We start from the raw sequence: 16,031 nt of genomic DNA on the forward strand, positions 1-16,031 counted from the left end.
AGATCCGTTAACATGTGCTGCTCCCTAATATAGTTATTTTTCACACTCAAATTAAATAGTTGATATTTATCCCTGTGGAAATTCATCTTGCTCCTTAATGCTATTGTTCCAGCCTGTCAAGATTCTCCTTAATTCTGATTGTGTCCTCTAAAGTGGTTGCTATACCCTGTGTCATCTGAAAATTTCATAATCATATTTTATCATCATATGCCACTGGATATCTCTTTCCAGCATAACATGGAGTCTATGTTTTTCGGTTACACTGATCACCAGGAGACTATCACTATTGAGAGTCTTCAGACATGGGTAACCAGATTTTATTCTGTGAGGTTCAAACCCTCTACTGGGTGCATTAGCTTTAGGAGCTATCCAGGTCCTGGCCCTCAGTGGTTGCAGGAAGGGATATCTAGAAGAACTTCCAATGAGCTATCAGAGATAATATAAGAATACAACTGACTGGAAGAGCAAAATATCAACTCTAAACTTACCAGAACCAAAACAAAAGAGAACAGAACAGAAGGGGGACTGGGGAAAGAACAAAGTCTTTAGTGATTTCCTAAATGACATAATGGTGAGAGCCACACACATCTATGGGGTGAGGGAGAAATCATTCCAGAGGGCAGGAACTGCAACAGAGTAGGTGTTTCTTCTTGGTCCTGCAAGATGACACTATTTGTTGGACAGGACCCAGAGTGTACCCTGCTTGATCCTACTGAATGGGCATAAACAACTGGAGATAACTGGTTCTCAGAAAGCCAGGCTCTATGCCATGAAGGGTTTTAAAGGTGATAACCAGCACCTTGATAGATAGATAGATAGATAGATAGATAGATAGATAGATAGATAGATAGATAGATAGATAGATAGACAGACAGACAGACAGACAGACAGACAGACAGACAGACAGACAGACAGACAGATAGATAGATAGATAGATAGATAGATTCTGTGCCATGTGCCTAGTATGGCACGTTACTTAACCAACAATCTTTCCAGATGGTCCCTTTAAAAAAAAAAAAGAGAAAGAAATATAACTTTTATTCATGTAATAAGATTGTGTAGCAATCTATGTTCAAAGGGAAAAGGCAGATTTGTAGTGTAAGTGGATATGCATATCACACTTGGCATCTTATTGAATCAAACTCCTATTTTCTTGGAATCATGTGACAATAGTCATGTGAGCCCAGTAAATATGCTGCTTCTGTTAAGTAATACATACCTGTATATTCTTATTTTTTTTAATATGTAAGTAATATATGAACCACCTCCATTTTATTAACATGATATGAAATTGTGATATAAAACTCAGAAAGAAAATTATATGCACTCACAGAAAAAAGACACAGAGAAAACTTGAATTTAATAGCATTGCACTTCTGGCAGGAGTGAGGGGAATGCTGCATTCATACCCAAATAAAGAAACTTTAAATCCCCAACGAAACAGAAATTTAAATAAAAAGCACTGATTTTTAAAATCAGTATTACATTATTTGGGAAACCAAATATCCAAATAGGAAAATTTGGAAGCAGAACTTATAAAAACAAATGGTTATGCTTCTTTCTAGACAGTAGTAACATGTGAGTTCTAGTATAAATATATATTTTTACACAATACTTTTCTTACACTGCATTTTCCAAAAGTATCTTCCATACTTTTATAGAATGTTCAGGAGTGAAATCCATGGTCCATACAATTAACATTATTTATGTAAAATTAGCTACTTAAGAATTAAGATTAAGAATCACTTGCAAAATTTATTTACAGTATTCTCTGGATTATGCTAAATAAATTTATTACTTTACCTAGTGCTGTCAAGCTAATTTCACAGCCAATTCAATCTTTTTTTTTTTTTGAGTTAATACATTTTGGTGAAACTATTTAGTAAATCTCAAGTGTGAATAAGTCAGACAGAAAGGAGGATAGAAACCCCATTCCTTTATTGCATGCTTAGGCAACTTTTTCTGCTTTAGTTCATCCTCCTGAGATGTTGTTGGGCTATAAGGCTTTCAGTGATGTAATGACTCAATTTTGGAGCTGCTTTTCATTCACATTTCTCAGGTTTTCAGATTGGGAATAGAAGTGCTTTCATTGCATGTGTGTGCCTTGGAGTCAGTTTTGACTCCTGGCAACTGCCTGGACAAATCCTTGCAGTTTTCTTGGCAAGGTTTTTCGGAAGTGGTTTGCCATTGCCTTCTTCCTAGGGGTCAGAGAGAGTGACTGGCCCAATCTCACCCAGCTGGCTTTGTATCTAAGGCAGGACTAGAACTCACAGTCTCCAGGTTTCTAGCCTGATGCCTTAACCACTACACTAAACTGGCTCTCCTGCTTTCATTATATACCCCTAAACTCATAAACATGAGTGAAAATTGCATTACTCCTAAAATCAATCATTTTTATCATAAAATTTTATTGATGAAATTTCCAGGTGTTCCAAGGCCTGCAAATGAGATGTTAGAATTTTTGCTTAAGAGGTAAAAAATAAACAACTTCTATGTGTGGAGATGTTCTGATTCTAGCATAATATTTTAGTAAGGGTACTGGAGCTCTGTCTGCTTATCATCTGTCTAAGTGCAAAACTGTATCTCCTTAAGAACATGTGTTCCACAAATAACAGAACCAATATACTTTTTCCTGATTAATAATATTTCATATGAACAAACATAGCAGTCCTAAAAAAATTGTGAATAATTAGCATATTTCCTACCTTCCTCTTGGCAAATCGATGTCATCTTTCTTCCAGCGTACTGTTGGCTGAGGATCGCCTTGTACCTGGCATCTAAACTCTACAACTTCTTCCTCCAAAACCACTTGGTTGATTGGTCTTCTGAGAAATGTGGGTCGTTCTTGAAAACAAGAGTTCTACATTAAATAAGATGACTATGTTTCATTTCAAATATTTGAAAATAGTCCGGTCAAGACTAAATTTATGGCCTAGTGATTTATTAAACTATTTCCTTTTTCTCATTAACAGTCATGAGGTCTAATATTTTAACTTGCTTGGGCCCAGTTTTTGTTCATTTTTAATGAGTTGTTATTCCTAATGTTCCCAAGATTTGTGTTTTATATTCACTGTGAATGTTTTAAGTTGCATCATGGATGCTTCCATTTTTTTTTTTTTCCCCCTTTTTCCTATCAGGTAAGCCACTGAGAGTCAAACTGATTGTGGCAGGGTACAAACATAATAAATAATTACATAAAGGGTCGTACATTTCACACAAATACTCATTATTGTAATTGTACATCATTTCTACATTTCCTATTAATAGGAAAGAATATGTAAGTTCCATATTCTTTTGTGCTTATATATTATTCATATAACATGATGATTTTTTCAATAGTTAATGAATAAAATTGCTAGAATAATGTCATTCAGTTGACATTCTTTATGTGAAATTAATAGCCAGTTTGCTGTAGTAGTTAAAGGCACTGGGCTGGAAGACTGTGAGTTCTAGCCTGCCTTAGGTAAGAACCCAGCTGAATGACTTTGGGCCAGTCACTCCCTTTCAGACCTTGGAAGAAGGCAGTGGCAAACCATTGTTGAAATTCTTGCCAAGAAAACTGCCGGGACTTGTCCTGGCAGTTTCCAGGAGTCAAGACTAATCAAAAGCATACACATACACACAAAATAATATTAACTGGATTTAAATCAGATGCACAACTTTTTTTATAATGTTAGTCCCTCATTGGATAAAAGGAGGCAGTTCTCTGGCATATCCAGAATAAAGTATGCTTCTTTCATAGTGCAGCGATGCCAATTTCAAAACAGATTGACTAATTTTTTTTTTTTAAAAGTGTCCATAAATTTGAGTGGCATAATTGCAATTATAATGTTATCAAGAGGATTCAGCATACAAATTAAAACTGCAGACATATACTATATATAATAAAGCATTTTTTCTAGGTTACAGCTGAATAGATATATATCACTCTCTCTAGATTTTGTTTCTATGGTGAATACTACAAGCCTTTGGGAAAAGAAGGTCTATAAAAGAGATCATTTTGTCAGTCATATGGTCTCTGGCTTGTATGACTGTTGTAAATAAGTTTCATAGCATTTTTTTCCCCCAGATACTGAGTTAATATATATACTGAAGTTTAGGTTATATAATGGCACCTGACAACTATGAGAGAATTCAAATGTACTTAATTGAATACAAAAGTTTTCAGAAATTGCTAACCTAAGTAGTAAGACAATATATTTTTGGCTCTGGAAGATGAAGACCCATCATTTAGTATTTTGAATATTTATCTACTTATTTCTTTCTTATTAATTTGAATATACCATACTTTCCATGTAATTCAAGTAAAAAAAAAAAGGAGGGGTAAAATTACAAATAATGTTAACTGACAAAATTAAGGAATAGGATCTAAACAAATGGCTGACTGGGGATTTTTATCTACAGACCAAATGAAGCTTAAAGTCATCTATTATTTATACACAACTTTGGTCCAATACGTAGAATTACATATAATTATGGAGCGTAACACACTTCCACTGTGGTAGGTGGGATACACATTATTTGTCAGTTTCTCCTATTAACCTAACCAACCCTTCCCCAGCCCAAACTTCTCATGGTCATGAAAAAGTTGCTTCTGAAGGCTGAGAGAACCCTTTGAACAGAAGAGAACATGTTGTGGGTAAATCTTGTACACAAAGGCAATATATGTTGTGTTATAGAAACAGAAGCACTCTCAGTATAAAATTACAGTTCAGTACATCTAATTGCACACAATGAAGTAGACTATGGCAATATCCTGCATGCTGAGGAGATAATTACATAAATATGGCACAGAAGGTTAATCACTCTTTTTAAAATATGGCACGTTTAAGAACTTAACTTTAAAGAATTTAACAGAATATTGTTTTGTGAATAAAAGCAAACATTTATAGCTATGATATAAATGAGATGTTCTGAAGCATTTCTAACATATCTACTTAAATGTACATATTCTCTTACCACATACATGAGCTTGAAAAAACAAATCCAAAAAAATCTTTAAAGCAAACACTACAAAATATTTATTGTGAAGACCTACACATTATGTTTGGAGTCTAGACTTCGTCATCCTTTGAGCGACAAGTTCCATTGATTTAATGAGTCTATTCTGATTAAATCTAGACTCCAAACATAGTAATAATTATGTTAATAGAATTGAGAATTGAAATGTTTCTTGTTAACACACAGGAAAACACAGGCAGTTTCCTTTCAATATTATCGATTGTAACTGATTCCATCATTACTGATGTAATGATTACATCAGTAAAGTCTGAAAAAAAATATTTTTAATTCACCCACTTATAGTACTCTATCTCTGATTATTTAGAGTATGCCAAACCTATTTATGAAAACTTCTCCATGTATTATTGTAATTTTGGTCTTCCTGCATATATTCACTGAACTCCTGGTAACTTTTTACTTTCTGTTACTCATTTTCACCAAAGGCAATGCCTCAAGCTAAATTCCTTGTATGATGACCTAGATACCAGTTCCAAGTGATATGCTGAAATTGATGGTAGATGCTACTAGAAAACATTTTTTAAAAACCAAAATAAAGGAATAAATCCTGCAAATGTCTGAAAACCAATATGTAACAAAACATCTTATACATGTATTACATAATAAAAATACTCAGCAGCTAATTAACTTTCTTCAAATTTATTATAAATTCCTATGCATTTCCAATAAATTTTATTGAGCAGCTTTGTTTTGCATATAGATAACCTTAATTCTCTGTTTTAATTTTATTTTAAGAACATGGTCAATATTTATAGGAATTGTTTTCTAAAATAAGGGATTTAAAACAATATGAAATGCCTCAAGAAATATATTCATCCAACTTAGTTATTTAAGGCAGACTTTTTCCTGTCAAAATTTTTTTGACTTAACTTCAGTATAATTTACAGATTCATTTCCCTGTAGTGTTACAAATGATTTCTTCTATCAATCATGGGAATAAGGACTGATATTAATACACTATGTGGTTTGAAATTTCTATCAACTAGGGTAACACTGTATCAAATACATTTGATAATTTACTAACAAGAAGCAATATAAGCAATATAAGCAATGGATTGAAGATCTTGTCTGGTTTAATTTCACTATTCCAGGAGAGTGGGGGAGAACTCTTTCATTTTATTATTAAAAAAATGAATTACTAGACTTTTATCATTAGACATTGTGGGAAACAGTTTGCAGAAAGTAACTGCAGTAGTAAAAGTAACTTAATACTATAACACGTTTAAACAATCCAAGTACAAGAGAAAAATATAATAATAACAGTTTAATATATGGCATACTTCTGTGAACCAATCTAGATACAATAGCCTTATGGCAAAGGCACAAAACTTTGCTATTAAAAGGGGGATTTCAGGACACCTGTCATTTAAGAAAACTTCTAAATAACATTGATTGGGTCAGCTGGGCAGAAACATGACTGTATTTTAGAATTCCTTTACCAAAAACGGTAAGTTCTGCAGGATCACTGTCCCGTTCTCCCACCATATTTGTGCCGACACATGTGTACATTCCAGCATCACTTTTTCTTGTATTTGAAATCATGAGCTTTCCACTTCGTATCTATTATAAAGAAATTAAACAAACATATGTAATTTGTTATGCACTATGAACCTTCCCCTCACATATCTAGAAATGAATAGAAAAATACCAGTAGTATAATTTTATAGGACTGTGCAAAGCTTTGAAGGAATAACAACAACAACAACAACAACAACAACAACAACATCTGGGTGACTGTGCGACCAACCATAGTAATAATAATTTATTAAAAGTGTATGCTGGCTGACTCTTAATGACTCTGGGCAGCTCACAACAATCAAACTAAAAAAAAAATCTACAGTAAAATCAATAAAAGATAACAGATAAAAATAAAAGATGGCAAGTGAGATGAAGGAAGGGGTGTCACTCTTTTTCCCTTATCAAAGGCCTGGGTGAAGAACCAGGTCTTCAAAACTCTTATAAATAACAGCAGAGAGTGGGCAATATCCAGATCTCAGCCACACAACCTGGAGTTTTCTCTGTACTTCTTACCACTAATTTCCTTCCAATCACTCAACACTGCCAACCATTCAAGAAGTAAGTGGTGCATTAATAGCACTGACCAGAAGCTTTGGCCAGTGCTATAGAAGAACCCTGCAGCATACCCAAAGCCAACTAATTGGAGCACTTTGGCATGCATGGAAGGTTTGCTAAGGTGGGCTTCTCTAACAGGTACTGTGGGCAATCCTGCAATGTCTGTTGCATTCACCCAGACTAGAGGTATCTTGGTACATGCTATGGGCAATCCCAAAGCTATCTAGTCTGGAAACACTTGGGGAAAAGGCTAAGAGGAGATTTATTATGCAGAACTGGTCCATGGTGGTTTGCCATCTGAATTGCTTCATCAAGGCAACTTGGCTGGTCTGTTTATTTCAATGAAGTGAATCACATCATTTCTACCAGCCAAATAACTTTACCAAAGTGAGGCTATGTTGCTTCACTGAGGCCTACTATTTTGCTTATATAGTAGTAACTCCAGTAATTATTTCTGTAAATTTGTATACAAAATTATTTACTATTTTTATTTTATGCAGCAAATTTAAAACTTTCAGTTGCTATCTGATACATTTTTATATTGTATGAAAAGCCATTTATTTCTATAACTTTCTTGAAAATCTATAGTGAGATTTGCTCTTTAGAAATTCACATAGATTTACCATTGTATGACCAACTTACACTTATTCTCTCTTCTCTATCATCTATTCGGATTTTGTCTTTTTTCCAGTAGATAGTGGGTTCAGGATGTCCTCGAGGAGGCTGGCACTCTAAGATAGCTGGTTCGCCTGCTGCCACAACAATGTCTGTGGGATTTTGGCGGAAATCATCCCGTAATACTGATAAAAACACAGAAAGAGAGAAAATCCAGATTTATTAAACATAACATCATACAAATGAACAAAAACATTACTTCACCAAAGGTTGGTGGTCCTTTAAAAGGCATAGTTTGAAACCCATCCAGAATAAGCTACTATAATTTCATAGATATAGTTTCTTATGAGTATAACCTATAATTTTATTCTTTCATAGAAACACATCACTAAGGTATACAGTATGCATACAGCTCAGTTTTCAATCTGCAATCATATCTCTGTTTAGTGCAACCTTCTGGGATGACAAGCCCTCATAATTTTAATTTTAATATTTTTAAATCATTATGAAACAAACATAAATTTGCTGGTGGAGTTCAGATGAAAGAGGGAAGAGAGGAATGACTAAATAATCTGGGTGTTCCTAGGAACTATATGCCTAAACATCTGGGATAAAAAAGCTCATCTCTTGCACAGCTGCTGATTGCAAAAGTATATCATAATAGATACTGACTGTCTACTGAGAACAATGGTTGGATGCAAGAAACTATAAATTATTCTGCACTGATGGAAGAGCTTTCAAGGCCTTACAGAAGAACAGGCTATGATCCCTCAGGGGAAGGAAAAAAGAGAAACTGCAGAAAAAGAGGCAGGAGAATTTATACCAAAAAGGGCAGAGGGTTACAGTCTTTTCCAAAGAAAAGAGTTCTGTATGCAGAAATCAAGATGTGACATAACAACATCTAAGACTTACAAAATCCACTAACAAATATGACTTTCTTCTAATTCCTATGGGAAAACTGATACTGCAAAGACTGGCTAGAACCGTATCTCCATGATCCCTCAAGATCTAGGAAGGAAGGTAAATAAACCCTGAGGTTTATTGGTGGTTCTCATCTTTCACTTCAGTTTATGGAAGAGAACAGAAAAGGAGGGGAAAATAGTGGGAAGTTTGGTAAGAATCTAAAGTATAGACCTCAAATAAAGACTTGTTTATTGTTAGGCAGAGGTGAAAGTGCTGTTCTAACTGGGCCTACTGAACAACTCACTATACAATCATTAGTATGATTAGTTCATAAAGTTCTTTGTTATCTATACATTAATGGTATCAAAAATAAACAAAATGAACTTTAAACTTCGAGAATAAGCATTAGTACAAGAAGATAGCTCTTATATAATAGGTAAAATTGAGAATACCAAGGGAATATAATAATTAAAGTAGACTGTTTATTCAGAAGGAACAGAAGAAACAGAAAAAGGAGATGGAATCTAATTAGAAATCTAAAATAATAAATTTGCTGTATTCTGGGGATCATCTGGGTCAAAGTTCATAGATGAAAAAATAAAAGCTATAGTACTGTTATTATCCAGAAAAAAATAATAAGATAAATGGAACAGTGATATCAAAGACCGACAAACAAAATCCCATGAAGAGAGACATAGGGCCTGAGAATATTTAGCCCCAGACTAGGTGGCATGCTACCTGAACAGACACAGGTGAACAATGTCCAACACAGAGAATAACAGATTTATTTAGAAGGCAGATTCCAAACAAATATTAGAAAACATTCCCTAATTCTAAGAACAGTTCATAAGTGGAAGAAGCTGCCCAAAGAGATGGTTCATTTCCCTTTACATTGTATGTTCAAGTGGATGCTAGATAGCAATTTGTGATGGATACTTAATTTGAAGTGCTGCACTGAACAAGGCTTGATAATATAAATGGCCTTTTAAGATTATGATTCTGTGAAAAGAAAGAACAAAGTACAGGTAGCTTATTCACAGCTTTTTCAAATCTTATTCAGTACCATTTATTATTTGCTGTAAATGTTTATGCCACAGAAATGGATGTATGCTTTAATCATGGGAAAAAATAAACAAACAAAATAATGTCACCATTATTCTTCCATGTGTATTCTCCAAGTTAATTTTCTCCTGATAAAACAGAATAGAAAATGGCTTCAATATAAATTTATAAAAAAATGGGACATTTCATGTTTTATAGATCAGCTATATAAAAGTGTTACTGAGAAACTGAGAAAGCCCAGCATCTTACTAAATGAACAGTCTGGAACAATTCAGCAAAAAACAAAACAGAACCAACCCCCCCCCCCATCAGTTCATAAATAAATTTAATTTATTGCTTTAGCTCTTAGTAAAATGTACTCTGCTTTAACATTTTGAACTGCACATTTCCTGTTTCCCTGTGTTATGTGTAAAGACAAAATGTATATGAACATGAGTTATATACTGAAAAGATTGAATTAAGCCTGCCTTTGACTCTCAGATAAAGATACAGGATTTTGCTTATCATTTTAACATTTTCAGAACATGTAAGTAAATCCTAACAGAGAGACAGAAAGTGTGAGTGTATATGTACATGTGTGGGAGACAGAATAATTAAAGGTTAATTTAGTTTCTAATATGAGGAACTGCCTATGTACTGGAAAATCTTTTTTCAACAACAACAACAACAACAATTTGCCACTAGTGGGACCACAAAACAGACAAAATAATAGAAAATGAAGAAGTTAAAGTGCTCTGGGTCTTTAGAATTCAAACAGGCAAGCACCTGCCACACAACACCCCAGACTTAACAATTGTTGACAAGAAAGACAAAAAAGTCTGAATAGTGGACATTGCAATACCTGGAGACAGCAGAAGAGACGAAAAAGAACTGGAGAAAATCACAAAATACAAAGACTTGCAAATAGAAGTAGAATGACTATGGCAAAAGAAAGCACAAAGTGCAATCCCAAAACATCTGAAGTACCCCTTGAAGACCATCAGCATTGACAAAATCACCATCAGTCAATTGCAAAAGGCAGCTGTACTTAGAACAGCTTATATCCTGTGATAGTATCTTTAACACAATCAAACAACATCTGTCTATCCCAGGTCCTTGGGAAGGACTCGATAGGTGGATAAAAATGCCAAATCCAGTCTAAACATCTGTCTGTGCGACCGACCATAATTTATTAAATTTGTATGTCACCTGACTCTCAATGACTCTCATATCTTGTTAAACCAATAACTACCTAACAACTTCTGATCAAAAATAAGTTGGGCAAAATTACTGTATATGTGTATTTTTTTAAAAAAAGCCATACTAATTTAAATGGTAAAAAACTGCTAGAAATTTGAGTAGCTCTGTGTAAAATAATAATGAGGAACAATAGTTCCCAATTTGTTGTTTGCATATTATTGATATGCAAGGGATTAAAAATAGTACATGAATGTGTGAGAAGTAATGAAATAATATGATCAGGGCAACTCTTCTGTATCATATTCACTATTATATTAATGTTCAATGTACCTTGTTTTATAAATATTCTTTTATAATATCTTTATTTTATTTTAGATAATAAAAGTATTTTACATAATGTCAGAATGAATTGATATTCTTTGTACTTTTATTAATTGGAACACTGTGATATAAAAATGGATTTCTGCCTTTCTTCTGGCATGCTCAGAAGAGATTGTATTTAAAATAGCTTGGTCATGATACGGGTTAGTAATACTAAAATATAACAACAGAAGGTCAAGTTATCCTCCAATTACAATTAAATTAAAATGCTATACTAGTTCCATGTAAATTTAATTATTAGACATGTTCACTTGGCAAGTTTTGATTAGAATCTTATTTTATGGGGGAAAAAAAAGTTTAATGTGATTCAGGTTAACCAGGAGAATGCTTGATTTTACATTTCCAAATACCAATCTGTGTTTAGAGATTTGGAAACACAACACTTTGCAACTTGTGTCACATTGACAAGCATGGGAAATCAATATGGTGGATGGGTGGGGGAGAGAATTGAATGAAATCTTCTGGTACAATAAGTGATTATCAATGAATGAAACCAGCAAAATTTCGGACAAATTAATGAATGGGCTTTCTTGTTAGATCTCTTAAATTTTCATTCATTTTTATTTTCTAAAGAAAAAAGGCTTTTTTTGTTTGTTTTTTGGCAAACTTATATTACGTTGTAAGAGGGAATAAGTTATAAAAAAATCAGGGATGGGAGAAGTCATAAGTAATTTATAATGGACTGAATGACAATCAGCACAGTAGAAAACTTACTTAGGACCCAAAGAATTTCAAAAGTCAGGTAGGTTTTGTGATAAATGATTATTATAATATGGAAATGCAGTTAGTAAAATAGAATATTTACTACAAAAATTCACCTTTGAAAAAATGATATTTATGGTGATATTAATGAAAGTGAATGCTTCTTTATTATGCAGTAAAATAATGTTCTCTATATTCCTTTCTCATATGAAAATGAGTAGAATATGGAAAATAGAAACAAAAACACTTCTATGTTGCAAGGAACTTCTGATCATGTTATAAACAAGTAGGAACCACAGATTTAGTGGTAACTATATAATATTAAATAAGGAATTATGGAATATATGGAATAAGAATGCTTTGATACATCTCAATCATTCTTTTCAAATACAGTATCATTTTGAAGAGAAAAGAAGTTAATTGTGTTATTCAACTATCTTTTTTGGAAAGCGGAATAGATATTTCTGAAGTGCTACATCACATCTGAAGCCCAGAAGAATGAAACAAAAAATATGAAAGTTCACTGACTAGATGGAATATCATTTCATAATAGTCATATGAAGATAACCTCTTCCATATAAAGCATTGTTAAAATATGAATAAGGCCTTGCTGCATGACAGCCTTCCATTGACACCTTCCGGAGAAAGACAAGCTAACATCTTATAAACTCTAAGAAATAAAATGTATTCATTTCTTCTTCATAGTTCTGAGAATTTGTTTCAATGAAACTGCACATTGCACAGGAAAATGAATAGAGGTGAAAGTGGAATCTATATAAAATGAATGAATGAATGAATGAATGAATGAATGAATGAATGAATGAATGAATAAATAAGAAAGTTTCCATATCTCCATGGCTTAAATCTCCTTTTCCTTTCCTTTTTTTTGTTTTGGTTTTACTACATAAGCTCTCACAGTTTCTTTAAAAGTAGGGTGTATATTTATATAATGATTGCAAATAATTTGCAATCTGCTATTTCTTAATATGATCCATGCCCCATGGGCCAACTAACCTACAGACAAAACAGCTAAGCAAGAAAGGAAAAAAAAAAACATGCTTATTGGGAGATTTGAAATAATATGCTTCTTCTTCAATCTATACAAATATAGTAAAATGATTGTTTTCCAAATTTTATTTACAAAACTGTTTCCAGGTGTGTGACATGTCATAGTTATTTATTTAAAAAAGTGAATTATGCTTTCTCATCTCATTGGATTAAAGGATATATTTAGATAAGTCTCTTAATTTCTGGTTTATGGCAGTTTTGCACTATAGAATTATAAATCTAATTTTTCCAATTGATGCACTTATCATACATGCTAGGTTGCATAAATCTGTATTTCTTTAATAACCGTATGAAAGTTATATTTATTTTCATATACAATATTTCAAATATTTACATTTTTGTATGTACTTGCTATAACATTTACATTTTGTATGCACTTCTTGAGTTTAGATCTACTTCACATTTTCAAAAGGGTACATTCTGAATGACAGCTAAATGATCATATTGCATATTAATGAGAGAAAGTAGAAATTAAGATTTGAAAATTGAACACAGTTCTGTCCCACTTAGCTATATTTATCATATTTGACTCGAAAGCATATGAATAGATTTTATTTATATTACTCATTGTTTACCAAAATATTTAAAATATTTACATAATATTTGAAACATTTACACAATATTTGTATAACTATATAATAAATAGTAAGACAGTTTATTATTTATATACACATTAAAAATATCCCAAATATTTGAAGAAAAATCTACAGATGGCCCTAGTTATCCATGGTATGTGAAATTTAATTACCAAGCCCTCTCCACAAAAAAGAGAGAAAGTTATATAAAGCAATTATAGAGATAGTATTTATTTCTTTATTCATTGCATTTATACCTCAATAGAAGCCCACAAGATTCTTGGCAGTTTTACAGGAATATAAAATAATAATTAAAATATGTGTGTGTATGTATGTATGTATATATACACACACACACACACAGATACAGATACAGATACAAACAGTGTGTGTATATATATATACACACACACACACAAACATATATACATAAATACATACATCTCAGTTGAAGGGTTATCTTCAACACCCTGAAGATAATCTCCGATATAAAGTTTAATATATTAATCAGGCACTTGTTATCATTAATATTACATGACCCTATCAGAAAGGAAAAGTGAATAGTTCTATTGATTGGCCTATTAAAATGGATTCTTGTTAAATGAGGCCAATTTAGAGCCAAAGGTTGGAGGGGGGAGAAAGAAAAGACAAGAGAAATTGGAGAAAGAAAATGAAAAGGAAATGAGAATATAGCTCTTAAAAATAAAGCCTGAAAATCATAATCTTTTGATAAAGCCAAGGACATACAGATAATTATACAGCAAATGTATAATTAAGAGCCAGAGATAAAGAAGTTCAACAGCCTGGATACAAGCAAGCATAATAGCAAAACAGAAGAAAAATAATCACCCCTGCTGTCTAAGATGAACTTAGTTGTGGCATTTTTCAGCTTCGATATGAATATGAAATAAGCTCTGAGTGTCTTTAGGTAATTTCAAAAGAAACATAAGCATAATTCTGATGAAATATTGAAGATTCTTTATTTGAGTGATATTAAATATATGCCTGAAATTGCAGGTTTAGCACCTATACTTTTTTTTTTTTTTTTTTTACATTTCCTTGCATAAAAGGACAAGGCAATCTGTTCTCCACACTGGATATTTCCAGTAGCAGAACACTTTTATACAATAGCAATCATATAAATATCTAAGAATACACACACACACACACACACACACACATTAACCAGTTTAAGAAAATTAGTTCTAGTTCAATAGCAAAAGGTCTTCTTTACTAACTAATTTAACTGTTAAAGAATTTTCTGAAAGACAAAGCAATCAATGAGACTGACCTCTCTTCAAAAGTAGTCTCATAGAAAAGCTAATATTCCACCATTAAAGACAGCCTACTTAGGGTTGTACAAAAACTCTTCCAATGATTATCTTAAATAACTTTAGATTTTCATTGATTATAAAATTACAAGCTGAACTGAATCCAGAAGATTGCTGTGTTTTATGGACTGGTGATACATATTCCCAGTTACAGGCTTTCCAAGTGTGCATCACATTAGCAAATCATTGTTCTTGGAGCTTGCTTTTAATTGGAGTACTATTATTTTATTCAGGAAAAACTAAATCAAATCTACTGTGCTTACTAATTAGAGGCATACTAAAAATGCATCAATATATACATGAACCTCTGAGTTGACAGGATGTTGATTTTCTAGTACTCCCCAGATCAGACAGAATAGTGTGAGCATACTTGGGATGAAGTTGGATTACAAATGGATAGGCTATGTATTTTATTAAACAAACAAACAAATACAAGCCCAACCATGTTAAAAGTGATTGCTACTGTCCTTAAAGTTAGCAGGGAATACTGTATTTAGTACAGATGTGACTGAAGCTGATAACCTAGCCTACAGAGAAGATGTAGACATCTTCTCTGTCTTCCTAAAAATATTATATGAAAGTGTATATGGTTCAGTGCTTACGGTTATAATGTTATCATTTTATTGGTTATTGTTTTGTTTGATTTTTAAAAATATTTTTGATTGTAAAATGTATTTTGGTTTTAACTGCTTATAAACTGTCAGGAGCTAGTCAGAGTTAGCAAGGTACTAATAACAAGTAAATAAATAAATAAGCTACATTATGCAACAGCAAGCAGGAAAAAAAAAAGAGAGAGGGAGAGAGAGAGCGCACAAATTACGCATTGTCTTAAACAATTCATATTGTTTAAGATGGGTAGAAAGTTAATCAACTACATAAAACAGAATAATCAATAACCCAATGAGTCTAAATACATAGTTGTATTTTTTTTTCAACATAATTAGTTCAACATAATTAGACAAACAATTTGAATCTCTGCAAATAGTTTTGGGGACACATAGTATGCAAAGCTTAACTATATGACACCATGTCATCTATAATTAATATAGATGCATTGTCCCATACATGTAAAAAGACATCAGCCAGAAATTTAGAAATCATTATCTGAAAGGCTAGATTGTAA

The 16,031-nt window shown here is 32.6% G+C and overlaps 1 protein-coding gene across 9 annotated transcripts in view; it reads right to left on the bottom strand.

The window, feature by feature from the left end:
* The window catches only part of ROBO2 (roundabout guidance receptor 2), a 599,875-nt gene that overhangs the window by 180,369 nt on the left and 403,475 nt on the right, over positions 1-16,031 (bottom strand). For all 9 annotated transcript variants that reach the window (XM_088144588.1, XM_088144583.1, XM_088144586.1 and 6 more), the window contains exons 3-5: positions 7,735-7,892; positions 6,459-6,579; positions 2,706-2,844 (exon numbers count right to left, since the gene is read on the bottom strand). In XM_088144588.1, coding sequence (XP_088000714.1) covers positions 2,706-2,844; positions 6,459-6,579; positions 7,735-7,892 — 418 coding nt within the window. The remainder of the gene's footprint in view (positions 1-2,705; positions 2,845-6,458; positions 6,580-7,734; positions 7,893-16,031) is intronic.

This window comes from Python bivittatus, unplaced genomic scaffold (genome assembly GCF_059951505.1).
Source record: "Python bivittatus isolate LINGU-HERP-01145 unplaced genomic scaffold, Pbiv_v1 ctg000350_np1212, whole genome shotgun sequence".
In the NCBI taxonomy this organism is placed as follows: Eukaryota; Metazoa; Chordata; class Lepidosauria; order Squamata; family Pythonidae; genus Python; species Python bivittatus.